This window comes from Globicephala melas, chromosome 14 (assembly GCF_963455315.2).
Source record: "Globicephala melas chromosome 14, mGloMel1.2, whole genome shotgun sequence".
In the NCBI taxonomy this organism is placed as follows: Eukaryota; Metazoa; Chordata; class Mammalia; order Artiodactyla; family Delphinidae; genus Globicephala; species Globicephala melas.
The window spans coordinates 2,499,474-2,526,502 of NC_083327.1; the positions used below are offsets into that span (position 1 = coordinate 2,499,474).

Here is a 27,029-nt window from a genome sequence, read left to right on the forward strand (position 1 = left end):
ACAAAAAAAGAAAGAAAGCAGAGTCTGCAAGGTGATGAAAAGTTCAGTTAAATTTCTTAAAAGAAAAATTCAAATTGGAGTTAGAGTCAATAACATACAGGTAATTGTTGAGGCGCTATCAAAGGTGAGACCTCCCAGGGAAAATCGGCAGTGGAGGAAGAAAAACATAAACATAAATGTCAGAGATAAATACTCAGAGACTATCCTGAAACAAAACAGGAACCAAAACCAAAACATAAACAGGATAATATAAAATAAATTAAAACCAAAATGGGAGAGGCATTTCAACTAGACATTTTGCTACTCAGGAAAGGGTAGGTACATTGTAAAGGAAAAAGAAATGGTAATACATTCCTTATATTAAACACAGATATGTGTAGTGCTTGCAAGTATGAGTTCTGGAGTCGGAGTACTTTCCAATATGCCTCATCCCCATCAACATATGTGAACTTGAGGACATATTCAAAAGCTCAGTAGACATTTTATTTTTCTATAAAATGCGATGAGATTTATGTGAAGATCAAATGAGGTAATAACCATTATGATACACTATAATGCCAAATGTATTATAGGTGCTAGAGGTTATGGTCTTATACTATGTATTCTTGTACGGTAACATTATTATATTTTAGGATGTTTGCAAAAGTACACATATATATTTTTCCATGGTCCATTCCATAAGCTGGATTCACATTTTTTTCAAAACATTTTATTAAAATATTTTACAACCCAGAAAAGTAGAGAAAATAATAAAATGAACAGCATGATCTTACCATCCTTATTTGCTAAAAGTTAATTAAAAACAAATAAAGCATTACAGATACATTGGAAGTCCCATCTGCCCCATTTCACTCCCTAACCTATATCCCTATAAGTGTCTTTCTAGTAAAGCCAGTGTGTGTAAATAACCCTCATGTAAATGTTTACTCTTCTGCTATAGACTATGCAATCATAGTAAATATGGATTTGCTTGTATTTCAAAATTTTAATTAATCATTATCATAATTTACATATATAATTTTCAATAATATTTTAAAATTCAACATTATACTTTGATATTTATAAATATTAATACATGTTCACTATTTTAATCATTCTTTATAATCTCATGGTATGACTGTGCCAGGATAAATTGATCCATTTTCCTATCCATAGGCCTTGGGTTGATTCAGATTTGGAGTGAAAATTTTTGTACACATCTCTTTCAGTACAAACGTAATTGTTTCTCCAATAGACCTACCTAAAAATGGAACTTCTGAGTTGTAGGATATGCCTTACCATGTGTAACATACATACTCTGTTTTTGTAAAGTCATTTCAAAAACTACCCCCACAAATAATATATTTTATGCCCTAATAACTACCAGACAAATTGTATTTCCCACCTGGCTCAAGAGCTGAAGGCATTAGTAACTATGGCTTTATATATACAGACACATATAACCAGTACTCAATTAGTTATATACTTATTTTATAATAAATACACTGACTAGAACACTTAATAATGCCCTCTTATAAGTTAAAAACCTCTAGTACTAAACCTTATATAACTCATATTTAAATATACAGAAAATGATATATTTAGCTGGCTTATATTGATAAAAGCATTTGAAATAGGGACTGACAGAAGCTGTTGCATTTTGAGGTGCTAAGTTACTTTGCCACAAACTAAATTACTTACTCTGAATCTTCCGATTACATTGAAACACCATCCTTCATTCAGACAGTTGATGGTGAAAAGTCTGCAGCGGTCAATTACTTTCTCACAGTTTTTTCCAGTAAATCCTGGAATACAACTGTAAATGCATCACTGTAAGTAAAAGAACTTGCAATTTAAATATTTTCACAGAAGTCTATTAACAGGCTGTCCAAAATAATAATGCTTTGTTTAAATTACATACAACATTTATTATCACATTATGTTTTCAATCATTGATTTTGTCCATGCATACTGGTGTTCTTTTTGTTTGTTTGTTTGTTTGCGTTCAGCCTGGGATCAGTTTATTTTATTTATTTATTTATTTTTACATCTTTATTGGAGTATAATTGCTTTACAATGGTGTGTTAGTTTCTGCTTTATAACAAAGTGAATCAGTTATACATATACATATGTTCCCATATCTCTTCCCTCTTGCGTCTCCCTCCCTCCCAACCTCCCTATCCCACCCCTCTACGTGTTCACAAAGCACCAAGCTGATCTCCCTGTGCTATGGGGCTGCTTCCCACTAGCTATCTATTTTACATTTGGTAATGTATATATGTCCATCCCACTCTCTCGCTTTGTCACAGCTTACCCTTCCCCCTCCCCATATCCTCAAGTCCATTCTCTAGTAGGTCTGTGACTTTATTCCTGTCTTACCCCTAGGTTCTTCACGACATTTTTTTTTCTTAGATTCCATATATATGTGTTAGCATACGGTATTTGTCTTTCTCTTTCTGACTTACTTCACTCTGTATGACAGACTCTAGGTCCATCCACCTCATTACAAATAGCTCAATTTCGTTTCTTTTTATGGCTGAGTAATATTCCATTGTATATATGTGCCACATCTTCTTTATCCATTCATCCGATCATGGACACTTAGGTTGTTTCCATCTCTGGGCTATTGTAAATAGAGCTGCAATGAACATTTTGGTACATGACTCTTTTTGAACTTTGGTTTTCTCAGGGTATATGCCCAGTAGTGGGATTCCTGGGTCATATGGTAGTTCTATTTGTAGTTTATTAAGGAACCTCCATACCACTATGGAGAACAGTATGGACATACTTGTGTTCTTTACAAAGTAGAAGTTTTATTTGTTTAGAGGGAATGTGAATAAACTACATCTTCATTGAATGGTCTTAATATTACTTTTTGGAGATGTAAGAGTAAAATCAACTTTGGCCTAAATGGATATTTAACAATAAAATATAGGTTTTAGAAAACTATTGGAATAAATGAAAGCATTATTGAAATGTGAAGAAAAATGGCAAGTGAGGTTTCTAATGTCTAGTAGAGCCATTCTATACTGATGATATGCTCTCAGGAGTTAACAACAACACAGGAATTTTAGACATATTGTAAAGAATTACAGTGGACAGTGTATGGTCATAGCTGGGCCAAATATAAGGTTTTGTTTGTTTCTTTGTTAGTTGTCATAGTTACCTTTTTTATAAAGCAATCAGGCTTTTTGAGTGTAATCTAAGTGCCTGATATCAAGCTTTGGATTGCCATGGCATCCATTGTCACACATCCACCTGGAATAAACATATTGCCAGCTGTGTGATGCCTACTCAGGCCTAGAAAAGAAGCCTGGCCTCACGTACCCTGGAGCTCCCCTTTTAGAGACCCCTGAGTGACCCAGGTAACTGGCCTCTTGAGTGACCCCACCTTCACACCTTACCCTTCCTGTTCCCTGATTCTCACTGTTAGGGTTTAAATTCACCAGTAACGAGTGACCCCACCCTCAACCCCAGTAAGGCAGAGAGCCCCAGGCTCTCCTCTCTCTCTCTCTGTGTCCTTCTCTCTTCCCCCCTTGTCACAGGGCTATCGGTGCTGGTGCCCTTTACCCTCCAGGTCCTGTGAGTATTATCAGGACTTTTCTTTTAAGTTCCCTGATGGTTGCTGCTGAGGTGCGTCTTGCGGTCATGATAAGGCCCACAAGGGCCACCCTAGCCAGAACATTGGTTCTCTTTGGGGAAATGTCCTTGGGGGCTGCCACAGGTAGTGCAGACCAGGTGAGGGCCCCGGGCATTCCTAGCCAATGGCATCACTATCTAAAGACTGAGACAGACAGGAAATCAATCTGGATTCCAGTCCACTGCAGTGCATTAGCTGCAATCAATAAGGTGCTAAAGAACACACAGTGGTGTTCAGGCTTTCTTTGCCTTCACTCTCATTAATTCATGAGAAATATTCCAGTCTTTTAACTCACATTTAGTAAACTTCTGTTATCAAGTGAATTGGGCATCAAATCAAATGATAATATGTCTCTCTAAAGTACACACTAGAGGATTATGACCAAAAATTATACTTGTTAAAATGAAGTTGTTACAAGCTGAGTTAATAATAAAATGAATTGTACCATATAGTCATTATTTTAAATTTATTAAGTACACTGTATAATTTCATAAAAGAACCAAAGACCACATTGACACAGTCCAACGAAAATAGCATCAGTAAAACACTTCAGTAATTCACCTTTCCTGCTGTTTGAGGCTCAGCTTTGCAAACTCACCTCGAGAATTAAATCATACCTTCATTCATCAGGAATAACCATGCATTTTTTTAAAGATCTACAATGTGCCAGCCACTAGGTTAATTATTTTCACAAATTTATTATTTTCTAATTCAATTTTTATAATTCTTGTGTGATATTGATTATTACCACTATGATATAAATGAGGAAATATATTCAAAAAAGTTAAGTCAGTTGCTTTGGTCATATGACTAGTTTTAGAGCTGTTATTAAAGTATGATTTAAATTTAAATGTATTGTACTCTTCTACTCCACTGATGAAACCTGTGAAGCTATGCTTACTTTGCTTCTTTTATCCTGAGGAACTAACCAGAGATCCAGAAATCATTCCAAGTACCATTTAGTTATGAAAGGTATCATGTTTACCTTTTCCTAATCGGGATGTGGATGGCAGAAAGAGGGAAGCAACAAAATATCCTGAAATTGTGATGAGTTATGGCTATCATGTTTTAATTTTCCTTTTAAGTGGGAATGAATTAAATTGGACAAGACTAGCTATCAATATACTCACTTGAGAAAACCGAAATTCAAAAAGAGCCATGTACCAAAATGTTCATCGCAGCTCTGTTTACAATAGCCCAGAGATGGAAACAACCTAAGTGCCCATCATCGGATGAATGGATAAAGAAGATGTGGCACATATATACAATGGAATATTACTCAGCCATAAAAAGAAACGAAATTGAGCTATTTGTAATGAGGTGGATGGACCTAGAGTCTGTCATACAGAGTGAAGTAAGTCAGAAAGAAAAAGACAAATACAGTATGCTAACACATATATATGGAATTTAAGAAAAAAAAAATGTCATGAAGAACCTAGGGGTAAGGCAGGAATAAAGACGCAGACCTCCTAGAGAACGGACTTGAGGTTATGGGGAGGGGGAAGGGTGAGCTGTGATGGGGCGAGAGAGAGTCATGGACATATACACACTAACAAACGTAGGAAGGTAGATAGCTAGTGGGAAGCAGCCGCATGGCACAGGGATATTGGCTCGGTGCTTTGTGACAGCCTGGAGGGGTGGGATAGGGAGGGTGGGAGGGAGGGAGACGCAAGAGGGAAGAGATATGGGAACATATGTATATGTATAACTGATTCACTTTGTTATAAAGCAGAAACTAACACACCATTGTAAAGTAATTATACCCCAATAAAGATGTTAAAAAAAAATATATACTCACTTGTATTTGTATTATTCTGGAGTATGGTTTTAAAAGATGACAGCCAGGGCTATGAATTAAATGAAGAACTAATATTCAGTCATTAATGAGACCAGGTTGACAGACTGCTAGATGAAGATTAAGCAGCAGAATCTCTGAGAAAGATGTTTCTAAACAATCCAGGGCTTACTGATCATGAAAAATTGGCCCAAAATGTTAGCACTATCATTACAAACAAAGAAGGAAGCCCCAAAACACCATATGTGACCCTTGACCCAGGGAAGTTTACCCCAAAGGCAGAGGAAAGCTGTTGAGTTTCAGGTAATCAACCATCATGTGCCTCCACTACCCCCACCCCCATGGCTTGAAATCTAAGAGAAACTCCAGAATCTCATTCACAAGTTATGACATCCTCATAACTCAGTCTGAGGTCAGGGAAATAAAACACTTAAATAGCATTCTTAAATACATGATACGATGATCAGAGAGTGCAAACATTTAAATCAAGGTTTGTAGGGTGTGCAGTTATAGTTCATGATGAATAATAAGACATGACCATGGGGAATGGGTCAAGATTAGATGGAGGAGGAAAAAAATTATAAAATAACCATCAAAGGATTTAAGCAATCAGGTAGGTTGATTCCCAAGATGGATGCTGAAGTCATCAAGAAAGATGACAATAGTTGTAGAGAAAAGGACACAAGCCAGATGCTAGAGCCATAGTCGGGGATGGACAGGACCTGAGAGAAGAGGAGATGCTTGAAAGGAGCCTGGGGACAGAGAAAAAGAGTTAGGGAGAGAATGATCTATGGAATAGCTATGTGCTAAAAATAGACAGGCTTTTGAGGGGAAAGAAAACTGGTCTGGATACGGCAACAATGGCAAGGCTACCTACACTGTTCCTCAACAGATGTATGCAGGTTGTGGGTGAATGGATAGAGCCACCAAAGAAGACTCCAGGTTTCAGCCAGTAAAAAGAAAGGAAGGTATATAAAGAGAGTGTGGTGTTGCAGAATTTGCTGCTGACAAATGAGATCCCAAGGGCACAGCAGAGAATATTGGATATTGAAGTGTTAGAGGCTGTACAGAGCAGTGTGGGGCTAAGATCGATTTGATCAAGTATGAGCTGGAAGACTTGGAGGTTACAGGATACTAATTCAACCTTTATGTATATAGCTCTGTACTAACTTCTGTCATTATGTTTTGTTAGTTACTATTCACAGGGAAATTAATAGGTTCAGGACTAAGAGAAGAAATTATACATATATTCTCAAAATGAAGCACATAGGGGGCCAAATTTAAGGATGACTTCTGTCAACTATAACAGTCCCTGAAAATATAAAATTATATGAATAAAGCAGAAGGTCCTCTTGATGAAGAAATGTAAACAATGTCCCAGATATCTTCAGTTGGAATAGAGTTTATAACCATAATCTGAAATTTTAATACTGTGATTAAACTTTAACAAACTTTTTTTACCATGTTAAATTTCAAAATTCAGAATGATTTATTCAAAAAGAAAGCTTAGCCTTATAAATATGGCTATTGATTTCAAGGAAAGAAAAATGTAGCAACCTAGCTTTTGAGATAATTAACTCCAAGAGATTGAGGTTTCCTGTTAGTTAGGAATTATTGGGTGACCAAGTTCCTCATCCAAATGCGTGATTGCTATTTTTAAAAGGATTTTTCAAAATTAATGTGAAAATATAAATTTATTATTTGTTGAAAGGAAATATGTTGACCTATATATGTCTGTGTTACGATGGTCTATTTCAAAGTCACAGTGCATGCTTAATTAGGTTTACTTGTGACAGACACTGAAAACCCTAACCCCACCATGGCTGATGTGGAGAGACATCATACAGACTAATGAAATGCTGAAACTGATGTGGGAAAAAAAAAAAAGTATGTTAATACACTGAATTGACACTTAAGCAGCTCAAGCTATAAATGCAACTCTGAGTAGCAAACAGGAAAAAAAAAAAAAACAAGCTGAGAGAATAAAATAGAACATTATTATCCCATGAAATATCTTAGAATTTGAGTGGAGAAAATAAAAAGTTTAGAAAGCAAAAACATGTATATATAACATAATTTCTGATTTTTTAAAGCCATAGTACTTATTATTATCTAGTTTATGGTGTCTTTTACAAAGATAACTCTCAATAAATATTTTTTAAACAATTGATTTTCAGGTTCGAAAAAAAAAATTGATGTAAGAGAAAGACACTAGCTGGTTGCATTACTCTCTATTTCCTGATTCGTGTTTCTTCATTTTATTCTGAATATTCAGAAGGCAATCATCTTTACATTAGACAATATTAGAGTCACTGCATTCAGTAAATATTAAAATAGCTAAGTGTGTGTGTCTCTGCGTGTGTACTTGTGTTTGTGTGTGATTGTGTGATTGTTTGTGATGGCAGTATCAGAACAGTGTGTCCTGATACTCTTCAAAGCCCTCATGTGGTCTGGTGGGACATGCACTCCCATCCCTGTTGTGTAGTGGAGAATGTAGAGTACTGCTCTCTCCAGTTGTGATGCCCTGCCCTCCAGTGCCCTGCGCCTTCAGCCCCCAGCCTCCAGGAAAGAGCTAATCAGGACCTGGAAGGCCTCACTGGAGCTGTGCCGGGCAGTGCCCTGAACATCACCTCTCACATAGGGAAAGGGGGCCCCAGAGACTGCAGCTTCAACATTGCCTTTGAAGGAGATTCCAGGCTATCCACTGAGCTCCTGACAAGCCCTCACACCCCTAACTCCTTGCCAACACTCTCAATTGCCCCACTAGGATCTAACTTCAAGGCCATCAAGGTGAACCACTTATCACCATTTACCATGGACATCTCAAGAAGCCAGAGGATTTTCAGGAGGTAATTTTATTTCCTCTCTCATCTGATCATAGTAATTTAGACCTAGTCCATACGTTCAAGTAGAGAAACTGATAGCATTATCACCTTTCTGTTCTCCCCTCTTCATTTTACTCCTTTCCAACCCCACACTTTTTTCCCCAGACTCATAATAAAAAACGTAAAAGCTTGGGTTGAGATGTGTGGATGAAGTAGGCGAAAAGGTGTAGGAGGATTTTCTGCATTGATGCTGTTTGAACTCAGATCAGCATCTCCGGAGAATTTTGTAGAAATGCACATTTGCAATCCCCACCCCAGACTGACTGAATTGGAAACTCTAGGGGAAGGGAAAAATGATCTGTGTTTTAAACAGCCCTTCAGGAGTTTCTAATGCAGCTAAAGTCTGGTACAGCTAGTGTGAGAATCACTGTTCCAGAAACACATACCTTCTAATATAACAATGCACAGATAAATTTTTAACTAAAGGCATTTAAGTCAAAGGGTGTTTGATTTTCTCATTATTTTCAGTGATTCTCTTAATCTCCTTTGAGAAAAGAAAAGTTGCTTTCAAGACTATTTTTTTCATTGTTTCAACTTCATGTTTTATTAGTTTATATTGATCATATGACCTTTACTTCATGTGAGTCAAAGTTAGCAACTTTTTTGCACTGTCATTGGTGAGTTTGTGGATGGGAGAATCTGGGGGCTGGAAACTGTTTTGTGTTCCCCACGTTCTTACTGATTTCTGAAGCTTGGGTTTTCACTCATCATTCAAATTAGTCTGTGTTATTTCTGCCCTTTGAATAAGTTTTATTTTTACTCTCCTGTCACTTTTCTTATCTTTCACCCTCTTTTATCGGTAGTCTAATTTAATCAATAGAGGGGACAATGTTTTTAATTAAGTAGATTCAAGATGAGTGAGCACGATGTATATTGTGCTCAATGTAAATTTTTAAAGAATGTGGGCAATCTCAACAATTAGAATGCATACAGTGGCTCATATTAATTTCACGAGTAAGTTCACTTCAAAGTTGTTACAACTAGTTACCTATTTGACATATTTCATCCATCCTAGCGAAACCTAACTTGAATTTCTATAACTTTCATCCTATCTAAAACATGCTTTACAAAGCATTCAAGATCAAACTCCATCATTTTAAAATTAAATATATTAATTAATAATATAACAGTAAACTGAGGGATGACAACAATGCCTCTAGTTATCTAGTTTTCCCTTTGATGATAAAATATAAAACAAAGCCTTCTAGACAACTAGAATAATGCTAATAATAAAAACCAATAAAAGCATCATACTTGATAAAAAATATACATATATGAATGCATATTTACCTATATTTATATAATGCTATCCATATTTTTAAAGCTGACCACTTTTCTAAGTAGACTCACAAATATACTAGTCCTATAAGGCTCAGAACTAGAAATTATAAATTAAAAAGCCAATATTGTTAAAAGGATAATAGCTCGATTTATAGGTAAGCTAATATAAGCTTACCTATAAATGCATCCACGGATTTGACTTGATGGGTTGGATGTTCTAAGGTCTTTATATATTGAGGAGGTTTCTCTCCATTCACTTTAGAAAATGTCAAATTTTAAAAGCTTAATATGTTTTTTAACTTTGCATTTAGATTCTCTGAAATTGATGAAAATAGTGTCCACTGTACATCTATAATGCACATGCATCTGTGATATACGTGCAAGGTTTTTTTCAGTGTGCTTTTAAGGTTTTCCTGTACCACAGCTTTTATTTTTTTTATTTTTTTTATTATTTTTTTTATTCAAACAGAAAGTCACAAAAATTATAATCATCCTCATCAGTTCACTCAGTCCCTACCACAGCTTTTAATGTTCTGCTTTTATGGATATTCTAAAAGTTCTGAGCTTGTTTACTGCCCTTCAATAATGCCTAACAGAACTTTCTTTAAGCAGATAAAAGTCTAGCAAGATAAAAGTCAAGCAAGTGTGAAGAGTACAAATTACACTTCTTGATGGTGTGAGAAATTAACTATAAAGCTATTTAAAATGGTCTAAATTGATAGGCCCAGATAACTAATTCACTTCTGTCATTTACAAATCGGTAATTTTTAGCAAGTCTTTATTTAAATAAGACACTGTTTCCTAAAACTTTGCCTAAAGATCCTAAAGGAAAACTCTCAGCTGAGGTCTGTGAATTGCAGGAAGAGACAATAGGTCTATACTTTCAAACAATAATAGCAAGGATGTGTGTGTACAGTAGAAATAATACTGTGGGCACTTACATTATCTCTTCCTTCTAGACCTTCAAATATTATCCAGCTATCCTAAACATCTTCATTACAAAACAAAGTAGACGTTTTAAGATGGTATGCCCAAATTATGATTAAGAATTGTTCCAGGGCTTCCCCGGTGGCGCAGTGGTTGAGAGTCCGCCTGTCGATGCAGGGGACACGGGGTCGTGCCCTGGTCCGGGAAGATCCCACATGCCGCGGAGTGGCTGGGCCTGTGAGCCATTGGCCGCTGAGCCTGCGAGTCCGGAGCCTGTGCTCCACAATGGGAGAGGCCCGCGTTATCACAAAAAAAAAAAAAAAAAAAGAATTGCTCCAATATTTATTTAAAACCAATGCCACAACATTTAAACATTTCATAGAAAAAGCATTAAGATTTTTCTACTTTAAGTGGAAATAAAATATTATAAGCCATTAAAGTTTTTTAAGCTTAAAACAGAACATTGTTTTATTTTTGTCCACAGGATTTAAAATTTATATATTTTTGTTTAAAAATAGGAAGTTAATTATACCTGCAATGATAATCTTTCTCATATTTCATACTTGTGGCATTAATCTTGCAAGGAAAAGACTCCAGTGGTGTTTGAAGTTGCTTACAATGCTTGACTGTACATATTGGTGAAAACATGCACATGATATCCTAGAAAAGATTAAAAAGTATTTTTTACAAAACAAATCTGTATATCTCAAAGATAATGAAAAGATTCTTACATGGGGAGAAATGGAAATTATTTTCATAAGCAGGTAGTAGAAGTTCTCACTCAGTGCAACAATGTGGAAGATTCTATTTTCCAAAACGTCCCAACATTGTTTCCCATGTCACACACTCTTCCTACTACCTTATTTCAACGTCCCCCTAATTGAGAATTGGGGCCATATTTACCCCCTTGAGTGTAAGCAAGCTGTGACTATGGGGAAAGGATGCTCTGTGACTTTAAAGGCTAGGTTTAAAAAGGACATACAGAGTCTAGTTATCTGGGAATGCTTGGAACCCAGCCACCATGCTGTGAGGACACACAAGCCACACAGAATAGTTTTATTTAGGATATGGCTGATAGTTCCAGTTGAGGATGTGGTTGACAACCAGCATTGACCCCTGGACATGTGAGTGAGGAAATCTTTAAGGTATGAATATTAATTCATATTATGAATGAATCTTACCAAAATGAAAGATTGTCATTTGTGGGAACTACTAAATTATTTCCTATTCTTATTTATTTAACTATTAAATAAAATGTTAAAATGCAATAATATAAAATAATCAAATAATAAAGAAAATATTTTTAAATAACTAAAAATGAAAAGTTTACAACATTATATTGTTCATAAAGGAGAGTTCTGTCAGAATAACAAAAATTAAAATTGAAGAGTAGTTTTGAGATTGGGGTTTCTATTTAAAATGGGAACAGGGAAAATAAGCAAGTTAAATACATTTTCTGATGTTCCTGAGTTTGAAAATTGCAATATGTTAATTAGAAGTTTAATTATTTGTACTTTTCAAACAGCTTAGTAATGGTAAAATATATTTTAAAACCACTCCCTTGTATGTTAGATTCAGACTTACCATTGGAATATCAATGCAGTCAGTAACATTCTGACATGGTTTTGGTGAACACTCATTGACATAGGTTTCACAGCTTTGATTGAGATATCCTTCTTTGCATTCCAAAATGTAAGCTGAGCTTTTATTTTGACTAATTTCTCCTTTCCAACAAGACTGAGAAACAAAATGTTCCACTGACTCCTCACAGAATGGACCTTAAAAGATGAAACACACACAGAAAGAAAATATGAACATAGGCATGTACAAAAACTTGGTATAGAAAAAGTCTCTAGAGTTCATGAAATCTTCTTAAACATGTTTATCATGGTATAATTTACACGTCATAGAATTCACCCACTGCGAATCTATAAATCAATAATTTTTGCAAGTGTATATAGCTATTGGACCGTCAGCACTACCTTGTTTCAGCACATCTCCACTACCAAAAAAGGGCTTTTTTATGGTCACTCTTTGTCCCCAAATCCAGCCTCAGGCAACCATTAATCTTTCTGTCTCTACAGATTTGCTTTTTCTGGGCATTTCATATAAATGGAATGGTACAATATATTGTCTTTTGTGATTGGCTTCTTTCCTTAGAATAAAATATTTGAGAATTTTTCATGCATGTATCACTATTTTTACTCTTTATTGCCAAACAGCAATTCAAAATATATATAATATTTTGTTTATTCATTCACAAGTTGGTAAACATTTTGGTTGTTTCTACTTTTTAACATTTTTATTGAGATGTAATTGACACATAACATTCTTAGTCTCAGGTGTACAGCATAATGATTCAATGTATGTATATATTGTGAGATCATCATCACAATAAGTCTAGTTAACATTCATAACCACACACAGTTACTGTTTGTTTTATTTTTTCTCATGATGAGAACTTTTAAGACCTACTCTCTTAGCAACTAACTTTTATGAGCAATTAATTCACTCACAAGTATTTGGGTGGATATATACTTTAGTAGCTCTTGCACAGATTCCTGACAGAGAAATTGCTGAGGTGTAAATTTATTTGTAACATTTTTTTTTTTTTTTTTTTTTTTTGGTACGCGGGCCTCTCACTGTTGTGGTCTCTCCCATTGCGGAGCACAGGCTCCGGACGCGTAGGCCCAGTGGCCGTGGCTCACGGGCCCAGCCGCTCCGCGGCATGTGGAATCTTCCCAGACCGCGGCACGACCCCGTGTCCCCTGCATCGGCAGGCGGACTCTCAACCACTGCGCCACCAGGGTAGCCCTATGTGTAACTTTATAAGAAACTGCCAAACTGTTTTGCAAGGTAGCTGTGCCATTTTTCATTCACACCATCAATCTGTGAGAGTTCCTGTTTCTCACATTCTTGCCAACATTTAATATTGTCCATTTTCTTTATTATAGCTCTTCTAGTGGTTGTGAAATAGTATCTCAATTCAATTTGCATTCTCATAAGAATAAAGATTTTGAGTAACTTCTCATGTTTATTAACCATTTGTATGTCTTCCTTAATGAAATTTACCTTCATATATAGAGAATATTTTAAATTGTGTTATTTTCTTATTATTGAGTAGTGAGTGTTCTTTTCATATTCTGAATACAATTCTGTTATGATATATGTGACTTGCAAATATTTTTTTCCTTGTGTTGCCTTGACTTTTCATTTTCTCAGTTAGTGACTTTTGGATAGGAAAAGTTTTTATTTAATTAAGTCTAAATTATCAAATCTGTTTTTCCTTTATTAAGTCCAACTTGTAAATTTTATATATCATGGCTTTGTTATAATATCTAAAAAGTCTGTCTAACCAATAGTATAAAGATTTTCTCTTATGATTTATTAGACATTATCATCAATTTAGCTCATAATTTAGATCTATGATCCCTTTGATTTTTTGCATGATGTGAGATAAGGATATGTTATTTCATATATATGAATAACATGTTGTTTTATATATGTATAATTTTTTACATGTTGATATATAATTGTCCAGGCAACATTTTTTTGAGAAGACTGTTCTTTTTCTATTTAGTTGCCTTTTTCACTATTGTGGAAAAACAAGTGATCATAAACATGAGTTCACTTCTGGACTCTCAATTCCTTCTCATAAGCCTATATACTTATCCATATGCAATAATACACTGCCTGGATCAATGCAGATTGATAGTAAGTTTTGAAATTTGGCAGTCATCAAACTTTTTCCTTTTTTAAAAAATTTTCAGTCCGTATAAAGTTTTGTATAAGCTAGTCAATTTCTTCAGAAAAACCTCCTGGAATATTGACAGGGATTTCAATGAATCAATAGGTTAAACTGGGAAGAATTACCATCTCAAAAATATGGCGTTCCACTCAATGAATATGCAATACCTCTCCATTTGTTTAGATATTCTTTCATCTCTCTCCCAATGTTGTATAGTTTTCAGTTAAAGTCTTTCATTTAATTAATTAAATTTATACCTAAGCATTTTATCCTTTTGATACTATTATAAAGGGAAATGTTTTCTAATTTAATTTTTGAAATTTTGTTGCTAGTATATCAAAATACAATTAACTTTTGCATTTTATCTTGTATCCTGAAAGCTTTATAAACTCAGTCACAAGCCTGGTAGTTCTTTTTTTGCATTTCTTAGTATTTTCTACATAAGATATTATGACATTTGTTAATAAAGGTAATTTTACGTCTTCCTTTTCAATCCGTATGTTTTTCGATCTATTTTCTCCCTATCCAAGTCTGCAACAACCTGTAAAACATTGACTAGATAGTGAAAGTGGATATCTCTGTGCTGTTCTCGTACTTAGGGGAAAATCTGCCAGCACCACTTCATTAGGGTGATATTAACTGGACAATTGTCATAGATGCTTTTTATCAGGTCGAGAGAGCTTTGTTCTTTTTCTAAGCTGTTTTAGAGTTTTTGTAATGATTGTGTGTTGGATTTTGTCAAATGGTTTTTGTCCTGGTTTTATGTGGTTTTGTCCTTCATTCTAGTAACATTAATTTATTTTTAGATGTTAAACCAATCTTGCATTCTTGGAGAAAATTCTACTTTTTTAGAGTACAAAAACATGCTTTTTGTGTTTCTGGATTTGTTGTGCTCATATTTTGTTGGGGATTTTCAATGTATATTCATAAGTGGTTCTCTTGTTTTTTGCCTGGTTTTGGTATAAAGGTAATATTGGCCTCATAAGAGTGTGTTCAAAAGTCTCCCCTTTACTTCTATTTTTTGAACATTTCATAAGGATTATGATTAAATATTTGGTGAGTCTGCATCAACTATCTGTTTCTTCTTGAGACAATTTTAGTAATTTATGTCTTTCCAGAAATTTGTCCATTTCATTTAAATAGTCTAATTTCTTGGCATAATGGAGTCCATGGTATTTCCTTATAATCCTTTTAATTTTGAATGATCATTATTTATGTCCCCACTTTAAATTCTGGTTTTGTTAATTTGTGTCTTCCTTGTTTATTTCTTGGTCAGTCCAACTAAAGATATGTCAGTTTTCTTTTACTCAAAAACCAATGTTTTGTTTCATCAGTTTTTCTTATCCATTTTAACAATTTTTCCCTAATCTTACCACTTCCTTTCTTTTGTGTGTTTTGGGTTCAGTTTCTCTTCTTTCTCTAGTTATTTAAGGTAGAAGCTTAGAATATTGATTTAAGACCTTTTCCTTTTCTAATGTAGGAATTTAGAATGATAAAATTACCTGTAAACCTTGTTTTAACTACATTTCATAAATTTTGGTATGCTGTGTATGTTTGTATTCAATTGTAATGTTTTCTTTGACTCAGGTTATTTTAGAAATTTGTTTAATTTCCAAATATTTGAAGTTTTCTCAGAATTTTTCTGCTGTCAATTTCTTATTTAATTCTGTTACATTTGAAGAGTGTGTTATCATATAATTTTAATTCCTTCAGGTTTATTGAGGCTGGTTTTGTGGCCATGATCATCTGTTTATATAATGTCTATCAACAGCAGAGCTGAGTACTCAAATACTTGGCACTGGATGCAATGTGAGAGTGGGCACTTCCTGAAAGTCTGTGCCCTAAGAAAGGCACTTGCCTGCCTCTAATCCCCACCCTGAGATCATGCGAAAAGAACGAATAAAGTACTGATGTTGAGGTCCAAGTCTGGTAGTTCCACTGCAGCTTCCATGAGACTGGAATCAATGTCTGTTTCATTGCTGAGCTGAGGTGTTTGTCGGATTCTGTTTAGCACATTTCCATTAGGCACCTCCTACTGGGTATAAAAAAGTACCCATGGTACTGGCCTGACATCCTTGCCATATCTGTTAAATCCTGGATTTCAAAAGCACAATTTACTCTTTTACTCCTTGTTGGGTAATGAATAGGTTTTTGGACAATTCATACTTGCTGGGGAGAGTTGAAAAGGGAAATATTTGACTTCCTACTAAAAATGGCACACCTGGCCTCCAGAAATTATCTACTGAAGTTAAAAAAAAAAAAATTTGTACTTCAAGTTCATAAACCTTGTCAACCAATCAGTATATGACCGAAGGCCAACAGTATACAACAGGTTCGTTAAAAAATCTTTATATAAAACTCATTCATTATTATGTGAACAAGAGCATCAAGAAACATTTAGCTACAGAGAATTAAGTTACTTAGCAAGAGAATACAAACCAAAAAAAAAAAAGAAACAAAAACAAAACACTTAGAAGAAGATATGCTGTTAATTGACTTGAAGTTTGAATCATGTACCAAATTCTAAAATATAAAGGCATAATAGCAGTTTAAAATGTTGAGTGACCACACCACTGGTATTATGATATTAAAATAACTCAACTTCTATTTTGAGCACATGAAGAAGAATGAACGTGCATTTCTCAGTGGTGTGATATATTAACATATTATTCTATTAAATATTTGTAAGAAATAACATTTAATTATATTTAAGACATCAGTGTTAATTGGCTCCATGGTAAGAAACTAGCTGAATGACCCTACCTCATATTTAGGTAATGCTTGGCATTTCCATAGCACTTATATCCATACAATTTGATAAAATCCTTAAAGACAAACTTGGAATTTATAAAAGGCCATTATTATCCAGTTTTATAGTTGAATTTTTTTAAGTAAAAAACTAATTTTGCTAGAGGTTGAGCAACTTGCAACATGTCACACAGTTGGTTAATTAATGGCAGATTAATAATAAAAATATGTGAATTCCACCTAACCCCATTATAATTCACCACAACACATGCCCACTAGATCAGTTCTGTAAAAAAGGGTAGAAGACTCATATATTACTTCATTATTAGCATTAGTCCAATATCCCCATTCTAGGATACATCATATGTAAAATATAAAAAGACATAAAAATAAATAAAATCTTACTTTGGCTTCTTGTACAAACAAACAAAATTTTCCCAATTTATAAATATATCTCTGTGGATATTTGTAGTGGCAGTTTACAAGGTAATCCACAGGATAAAGTAGTGAACAGTGAAATCTGCATTTTTCAGCACTTATTTTGAAATAATTCACATAAAGTTGCAAAGATAGTACCAAGAAGTCTTGGGTACAGATACATCTTATAGAACTATAATATAGTATCAAAACTAGCAAATCAACATTAGTACAATGTGTGGATATGGTTCTATGTCATTTATCACATGTGTAGATTCAGGTAACCACCACCTCCTTCAAGGTACAGAACTATTTCATCACTACCAAGATTTCCCTTATGCTGCACCTTCATATTCTCACTAGCCCCTATTTGCCCTGCTATTTTTAGCTACTGGCAACCATTAATTTTTTCTCCATCTCTACAGTTTTGTCATTTCAATCATATTATGTAAGTAGAGCCATACAACATGTGACTTTTTGAAATTGGCTTTTATTTTTCCACTTATAATGCCCTTCATAGACTCTTAGTTCTATGGACTTAGCTTTCCCATTGGAAATTTAAAACAAACACTCATACAAAGTTGGTGTGAAGTAGCAGAGGATGAGGGCACACAACCAAAGTGGGCAGAAGTGACCCACGAGATGCTGAGGAAGTACCCAGCAGCCAGATTGCCAGCTGACATCTCGCTAAAGACAGCCACGATTTTTGGAACTATGTGGTGAAGACAGTAAAGTTCATCTGTTATTCCAAAGACTTCGAAGCCATCTTTATATGCCATACATGTTCTAGCCAATGAAATCCTAATAGAAATTCTGGGTGTTCAGTCCAGGTCAAAGCCTTTCCATCTCTCATCCTTTTTACTCTAGCCACTTGGAAGCCACATATTCCATTTGGTGACTCTAAAATATTCCAGACACTTGGATTCCTAAGTCAATACTTGGGAAAGGTCTACCCTGCAGAGGCAAAGGATTTCCAATGACTTGTCATGAGAAAATCATTGGGTTAAGGTGTATTTGTTGAGTTAATGTAATCTAGCCTAATATGACAACTACAGAATATTTTACCAAAACTGAGATTTTGCAATTATGGGAACTTAAAACTTCTGGTATTGGTTTAATGAGTGGTGGGCAGCAAGGAAATGTGAAAGGCTGAAAAGGTGATGACCAACGTTACAAAGTATCACCTGACGTAATTTGAGAGGACTTGAAATGCCTGCTTATTCAACAGCTATAGAAGAAGTTGGAAAACACAAACTTAGTAGAATGATTCAGTTGCTATTAACTGCTTTTGATAAGATAATAAATGAAATAAATACACTAGAGACAATCTGCGCACAAAAAAAAGAATGAAAATATTGGGGAGCAATATTAAGAATAAAAATGAACTATGACTATTTGTGGGCACGGTTTGGTACAGCCTAGAGGAATATATTGGTTCTATTTCTTCAATGTATTAAAGTGTTTGCATGAGTCCCTATGTGAAATTAACCCCCTTTATAGCAAAATATGGAGCATTAAAAAAAAAAAAACCTGTTCAATGTAAAAAGAATTACTGAAGGGTAAATGCAAAAGTGGGTGATGCATCTTTTCATTTTAGACTTAGCAAAATACATATACAGTCATGTACATATAACACACATAACACAAATAATTTAAACTAAGACATTAAGCAGCAATCTTATTAAATCAATCTAAGTAAATTTTACTTTAATGGAGATCATAATGGGGTTTCTATAAAGCAAACTATCTCCACCATCCTAATAAGGTGCATATATCCATAAAAATCACAATAAATAGAAGATCATTGTAGATTGCAATGTTTTATTATTATTTCAGTAAGTTCTTTTGGTCAGTCCTCTTATGAAATGTCAAAAGTTTCTAAAGCAATTCTGTATAAAATAATGCACAGCAGTTAGTTGAACATTTTAGTCATGCAAATTCATTTTAGTCTACTTTCATGTAAGAACAAAGCTATTATGCTCTATGGATAGGCAAGAAAACTGAAGAAAGACAGCTAACTTGTTGACTCCTGTTTATTACAGCTTTAAGACTTTGTCAAGATGAAGAACTGCTTCAAAATAAGAAAGGATAATTGATGCAAATATTTAATATTCATACATGTTAAAAGTCATTGTGTAAAAGCTTGATATTTAGGTGTTTCAGATAAATGAAAATAACTATTTAAGTTATTAAATTTATGCATGTTTTAACAAATACCATTTAAGTACTCTTACTCTCATATTATTAATTCAGTTTCAACCATGCATGGCATGAAATTTTAACAGTTAAACATATTAATTTTAAGTTCCTAAAGTGTGGCTCTCACTACACTGCTGTTCTACTCAGATTCCCAGGATTGAACCCACAACTTATTACAAGGAGCTGAACACTTAATATTTTACTTTACAGCAAATATATGCATTATTTTTGACTAAAAAGCCAGACAGTACTTATTTTAGACTTTGAGGGTCATAACATCTCTTGAACCACTGAATTCTGCTCTTGTATCATGGAAGCAGCTATAGACTACATGCAAATGCCTGAGAATGACTGTGCTCTTTTGCTTTAATTTCTTTGATAAAAATGGACAGTTCTGGGCTCGGAGAGAGGGAAGATGGCGGAAGAGTAAGACACGGAGATGACCTTCCTCCCCACAGATACATCAGAAACACATCTACACGTGGAACAACAACTGCAGAACACCTACTTAATGCTGGCAGAAGACCTCAGACCTCCCAAAAGGCAAGAAAGTCCCCACGTACCTGGGTAGGGCAAAAGAAAAAAGAATAAACAGAGGCAAAAGAATAGGGATGGGACCTGCACCAGTGGGAGGGAGCCGTGAAGTAGGAAACGTTTCCACACCCTAGAAGCCCCTTCGCGGGCGGAGACTGCGGGTGGCGGAGGGGGAAAGCTTCGGGGCCGCGGAGGAGAGCACAGCAACAGGGGTGCGGGGCAAAGCGGAGAGACTCCCGCACAGAGGATCAGTGCCGACCGGCACTCACAAGCCCGAGAGGCTTGTCTGCTCACCCGCCGGGGCGAGCCGGGCTGGGAGCTCAGGCTCAGGCTTCGGTAAGAGTGCAGGGAGAGGACCGGGGTTGGAGGCGTGAACACAGCCTCAAGGGGTTAGTGCCATTGACTGGCCGGGAGGGAGTCCGGGGAAAAGTCTGGAGCTGTCGAAGGGGCAAGAGACTTTTTCTTCCCCTTTTGTTTCCTGGTGCGCTGAGGAGAGGGGATTAAGAGCGCTGCTTAAAGGAGCTCCAGAGATGGGCGCGAGCCGCAGCTAAAAGAAGGGCAAGAGACGCTAGGGCTGCTGCTACCGCCACCAAGAAGCCTGTGTGCGAGCACAGGTCACTATCCACACTTGCATTCTGGGGAGCCTGTGCAGCCCGCCACTGCCAGGGTCCCGGGATACAGGGACAACTTCCCCGGGAGAACGGACGTTGCGCCTCAGGCTGGTGCAACGTCACAATGGCCTCTGCCGCCGCAGGCTCACCCAGCATCCGTACCCCTCCCTCCCCCCTGCCTGAGTGATCCAGAGTCCCCAAATCAGCGGCTCCTTTAACCCCATCCTGTCTGAGCGAAGAACAGACGCCCTCTGGCGACCTACCCGCAGAGGCGAGGCCACATCCAAAGCTGAACCCCAGGAGCTGTTCGAACACAGAAGAGAAAGGGAAATCACTCCCAACAGCCTCAGGAGCAGTGACTTAAATTTCCGCAATCAACTTGATGTACCCTGCATCTGTGGAATACCTGAATAGACAATGAATCATCCCAAATTGAGGAGGTGGACTTTGACAGCAAGATTTATTATTTTTCCCCTTTTCCTCTTTTTGTGAGTGTGTATGTGTATGCTTCTGTGTGAGATTTTGTCTGTATAGCTTTGCTTTCACCATTTGTCGTAGAGTTCTATCCGTCCGGTTTTTTTTTTCATTTTACTTAAAATTTTTTTTTTCTTAATAATTTTTATTTTAATAATTTTATTTTATTTTACCTTACTTCATTTTATTTTATTTTATCCTCTTTCTTTCTTTCTTTCTTCCTTCCTTTCTTTCTTTCTTTCTTTCTTTCTTTCTTTCTTTCTTTCTTTCTTTCTACTTTTTCTCCCTTTTATTCTGAGCCATGTGGATGAAAGGCTCTTGGTGCTGCAGCCAGCAGTCAGTGCTGTGCCTCTGAGGTGGGAGAGCCAACTTCAGGACACTGGTTCACAAGAGACCTCCCAGCTCAACATAATATTAAATGGGGAAAATCTCCCAGAGAGCTCCATCTCAACACCAACACCCAGCTTCACTCAACAACCAGCAAGCTACAGTACTGGACACCCTATGGCAAACAACTAGCAAGACAGGAACACAACCCCACCCATTAGCAGAGAGGCTGCCTAAAATCATAATAAGTCCACAGACACCCCAAAACACACCACAAGACATGGACCTGCCCACCAGAAAGACAAGATCCAGGCTCATCCATCAGAACACAGGCACTAGACTCCTCCACCAGGAAGCCTACACAACGTACTGAATCAGCTTTAGCCCCTGGGGACAGACACCAAAAACAACAGGAACTACGAACTTGCAGTGTGCAAAAAGGAGACCCCAAACACAGTAAGATAAGCAAAATGAGAAGGCAGAAAAATACACAGCAGATGAAGGAGCAAGATAAAAACCCACCAGACCTAACAGATGAAGAGGAAATAGGCAGTATACCTGAAAAATAATTCATAATAATGATAGTAAAGATGATCCAAAATCTTGGAAATAGAATAGAGAAAATGAAAGAAACATTTAACAAGGACCTAGAACAACTAAAGATGAAACAAGCAATGATGAAAAACACAATAAATGAAATGAAAAATACTCTATATGGGATCAATAGCAAAATAACTGAGCCAGAAGAACAGATAAGTGACCTGGAAGATAAACTAGTGGAAATAACTATTGCAGAGCAGAATAAAGAAAAAAGAATGAAAAGAACTGAGGACAGTCTCAGAGACCTCTGGGACAACAATAAACACACTAACATTCAAATTATAGGGGTTCCAGAAGAAGAAGAGTAAAAGAAAGGAACTGAGAAAATATTTGAAGAAATTGTAGTTGAAAACTTCCCTAATATGGGAAAGGAGATAGTTAATCAAGTCCAGGAAGCACAGAGAGTACCATACAGGATAAATCCAAGGAGAAACATGCCAAGACACACATTAATCAAACTGGCAAAAATTAAATACAAAGAAAACATATTAAAAGCAGCAAAGGAAAAACAACAAATAACACACAAGGGAATCCCCATAAGGTTAAGAGCTGAACTTTCAGCAGAAACTCAGCAAGCCAGAAGGGACAGGCAGGACATATTTAAAGTGATGAAGGAGAAAATCCTACAACCAATATTACTCTCCCCAGCAAGTTTCTCATTCAGATTTGATGGAGAAATTAGAAACTTTACAGACAAGCAAAAGCTGAGAGAGTTCAGCACCACCAAACCGTCTTTACAACAAGTGCTAAAGGATCTTCTCTAGGTGAGAAACACAAGAGAAGGAAAAAACCTGTAATAACAAACCCCAAAAAATTAAGAAAATGGTAATAGGAACATACATATCGATAATTACCTTAAATGTAAATGGATTAAATGCTCCCACCAAGGGCACACACTGGCTGAATGGATACAAAAACAAGACCTGTATATATGCTGTCTACAAGAGACCCACTTCAGACCTAGAGACACATATAGACTTAAGTGACAGGGTGGAAAAACATATTCCATGCAAATGGAAAGCAAAAGAAAGCTGGAGTAGCTATTCTCGTATCAGACAAAATAGACTTCAAAATAAAGACTATTAGAAGAGACAAAGAAGGACACTACATAATGATCAAGGGATTAATCCAAGAAGAAGATATAATTGTAAATATTTGTGCACCCAACACAGGAGCACCTCAGTACATAAGGCAAATATTAACAGCCATAAAAGGGGAAATTGACAGTAGCACATTCATAGTAGGGGACTTTAACACTCCACTTTCACCAATGGACAGACCATCCTAAATGAAAATAAATAAGGAAACACAAGCTTTAAATGATACATTAAACAAGATGGACTTAATTGATATTTATAGGACATTCCATCCAAAAACAACAGAATACACATTTTTCTCAAGTGCTCGTGGAACATTCTCCGGGGTAGATCATATCTTGGGTCACAAATCAAGCCTTCATAAATTTAAGAAAATTGCAATTGTATCAAGTATCTTTTCCGGCCACAACACTATGAGACTATATATCAATTACAGGAAAATATCTGTAAAAAATACAAACACATGGAGACTAAACAATACACTACTTAATAACAAAATGATCACTGAAAAGTCAAAGGAGAAATCAAAACATACCTAGAAGCAAATGACAATGAAGATACAACAACCCAAAACCTATGGGATGCAGCAAAAGCAATTCTAAGAGGGAAGTTTATAGCAATACAGTTCTACCTTAAGAAACAGGAAATATCTCGAATAAACAACCTAAACTTGCACGTAAAGCAATTAGAGAAAGAAGAAGGAAAAAAAAAACCCAAAGTTAGCAGAAGGAAAGAAATCATAAAGATCAGATCAGAAATAAATGAAAAGAAATGAAGGAAGTGAGAGCAAATATCAATAAATCTAAAAGCTGGTTCTTTGAGAAGATAAAAAAAATTGATAAACCATTAGCCAGTCTTATCTGGAAAAAAAGGGAGAAGGCTCAAATCAATAAAATTAGAAATGAAAAAGGAGAAGTAACAACTGACACTGCAGAAATACAAAGGATCATGAGAGATTACTACAAGCAGTTCTATGCCAATAAAATGGACAACCTGGAAGAAATAGACAAATTCTTAGAAATGTACAACCTGCCAAGACTGAATCAGGAAGAAATAAAAGACATGAACTGACCAATCACAAGCACTGAAATTGAAACTGTGATTAAAAATCTTCCACAAACAAAAGCCCAGGACCAGATGGCTTCGCACGCAAATTCTATCAAACATTTACAGAAGAGCTAACGCTTATCCTTCTCAAACTCCTCCAAAATATAGCAGAGGGAGGAACACTCCCAAACTCATTCTACAATGCCACCATCACCCTGATACCAAAACCAGACAACGATGTTACAAAGAAAGAAAACTACAGGCCAAAATCACTGATGAACATAGATGCAAAAATCCTCAATAGAATACTAGCAAACAGAATCCAACAGCATATTAAAAGGATCATACAACATGATCAAGTGGGGTTTATTCCAGGAATACAAGGATTCTTCAATATATGCAAATCAATCAACGTGAAACACCATATTAACAAATTGAAGGAGAAAAACCATATGGTCATCTCAATAGATGCAGAGAAAGCTTTTGACAAAATTCAACACCCATGTATGGTTAATACCCTGCAGAAAGTAGACATACAGGGAACTTTCCTCAACATAATAAAGGCCACATATGACAAAGCCACACCCAACATTGTCCTCAATGGTGAAAAACTGAAAGCATTTCCACTAAGATCAGGAACAAGACAAGGTTGCCCACTCTCACCACCTTATTCAATATAGTTTTGGAAGTTTTAGCCACAGCAATCAGAGAAGAAAAGGAAATAAAAGGAATCCAAATCGGAAAACAAGAAGTAAAGCAGTCAGTGTTTGCAGATGACATGATACTATACATAGAGAATCCTAAAGATGCCACTAGAAAACTACTAGAGCTAATCAATGAATTTGGTAAAGTAGCAGGATACAAAATTAATGCACAGAAATCTCCGGCATTCCTATACACTAATGATGAAAACCTGAAAGTGAAATCAAGAAAACACTCCCATTTACCATTGCAATAAAAAGAATAAAATATCAGAATAAACCTACCTAAGGAGACAAAAGACCTGTATGCAGAAACTTATGACACTGATGAAAGAAATTAAAGATGATACAAATAGATGGAGAGATATACCATGTTCTTGGATTGGAAGAATCAACATTGTGGAAATGACTCTACTACCCAAAGCAATCTACAGATTCAATGCAATCCCTTTCAAACTACCACTGGCATTTTTCACAGAACTAGAACAAAAAAATTCACAATTTGTATGGAAACACAAAAGACCCCGAATAGCCAAAGCAATCTTGAGAATGAAAAAATGGAGCTGGAGGAATCAGGCTCCCTGACTTCAGACTATACTACAAAGCTACAGTAATCAAGACAATATGGTACTGACACAAAAACAGAAATATTGATCAATGGAACAGGATAGAAAGCCCAGAGATAAACCCACGCACATGTGGTCACCTTATCTTTGATAAAGGAGGCAGCAATGTAAAGTGGAGAATGGACAGCTTCTTCAATAAGCAGTTCTGGGAAAACTGGACAGGTACATGTAAAAGTATGAAATTAGAATTCTCCCTAACACCATACACAAAAATAAGCTCAAAATGGTGCTGTGTGACCGCCTGGAGGGGTGGGATAGGGAGGGTGGGAGGGAGGGTGACGCAAGCGGGAAGAGATATGGGAACATATGTATATATATAACTGATTCATTTTGTTGTGAAGCTGAAACTAACATACCATTGTAAAGCAATTATGCTCCAATAAAGATGTTTAAAAAAAAAAATGGGTTAAAGACCTAAATGTAAGGCCAGAAGCTATAAAACTCTTAGAGGAAAACATAGGCAGAACACTCTATGACATAAATCACAGCAAGATCCTTTTTGACCCACCTCCCAGAGAAATGGAAAGGAAAACAAAAATAAACAAATGGGACCTAATGAAGCTTCAAAGCTTTTGCACAGCAAAGGAAACCATAAACAAGATGAAAAGACAACCTTCAAAATGGGAGAAATTATTTGCAAAGAAGCAACTGACAAATGATTAATCTCCAAAATTTACAAGCAACTCATGCAGCTCAATAATAAAAAAAACAAACAACCCAATCCAAAAATGGACAGAAGACCTAAATAGACATTTCTCCAAAGAAGATATATAGATTGCCAACAAACACATGAAAGAATGCTCAACATCATTGATCATTTGAGAAATGCAAATCAAAACTACAATGAGATATCATCTCACACCAGTAAGAATGACCATCATCAAAAAATCTAGAAACAATAAATGCTGGAGAGGGTGTGGAGAAAAGGGAACACTCTTGCACTGCTGGTGGGAATGTGAATTGGTACAGCCACAATGGAGAACAGTATGGAGGTTCCTTAAAAAACTACAAATAGAGCTACCATATGACCCAGAAAACTCACCACTGGGCATATACCCTGAGAAAACCATAATTCAAAAAGAGTCATGTACCAAAATGTTCATTGCAGCTCTATTTACAATAGCCAGGAGATGGAAGCCACCTAAGTGTCCAACATCTGATGAATGAATAAAGAAGATGTGGCACATATATACAATGGAATATTACTCAGCCATAAAAAGAAATGAAACTGAGCTATTTGTAATGAGGTGGATGGACCTAGAGTCTGTCATACAGAGTGAAGTAAGTCAGAAAGAGAAAGAAAAATACTGTATGCTAACACACACACACACACACACACATATATATATATATATATATGGAATTTAAGGGAAAAAAATATCATGAAGAACCT

The 27,029-nt window shown here is 35.9% G+C and overlaps 1 protein-coding gene across 1 annotated transcript in view; it reads right to left on the minus strand.

Annotated features, from left to right (window-relative positions):
* EYS (eyes shut homolog) overlaps positions 1-27,029 on the minus strand; it is a 1,661,361-nt gene that overhangs the window by 1,548,241 nt on the left and 86,091 nt on the right. Inside the window, exons 3-5 of the mRNA XM_060283543.1 lie at positions 12,092-12,285; positions 11,040-11,167; positions 1,681-1,795 (exon numbers count right to left, since the gene is read on the minus strand). Of these exons, the coding sequence (XP_060139526.1) occupies positions 1,681-1,795; positions 11,040-11,167; positions 12,092-12,285 (437 nt within the window). The remainder of the gene's footprint in view (positions 1-1,680; positions 1,796-11,039; positions 11,168-12,091; positions 12,286-27,029) is intronic.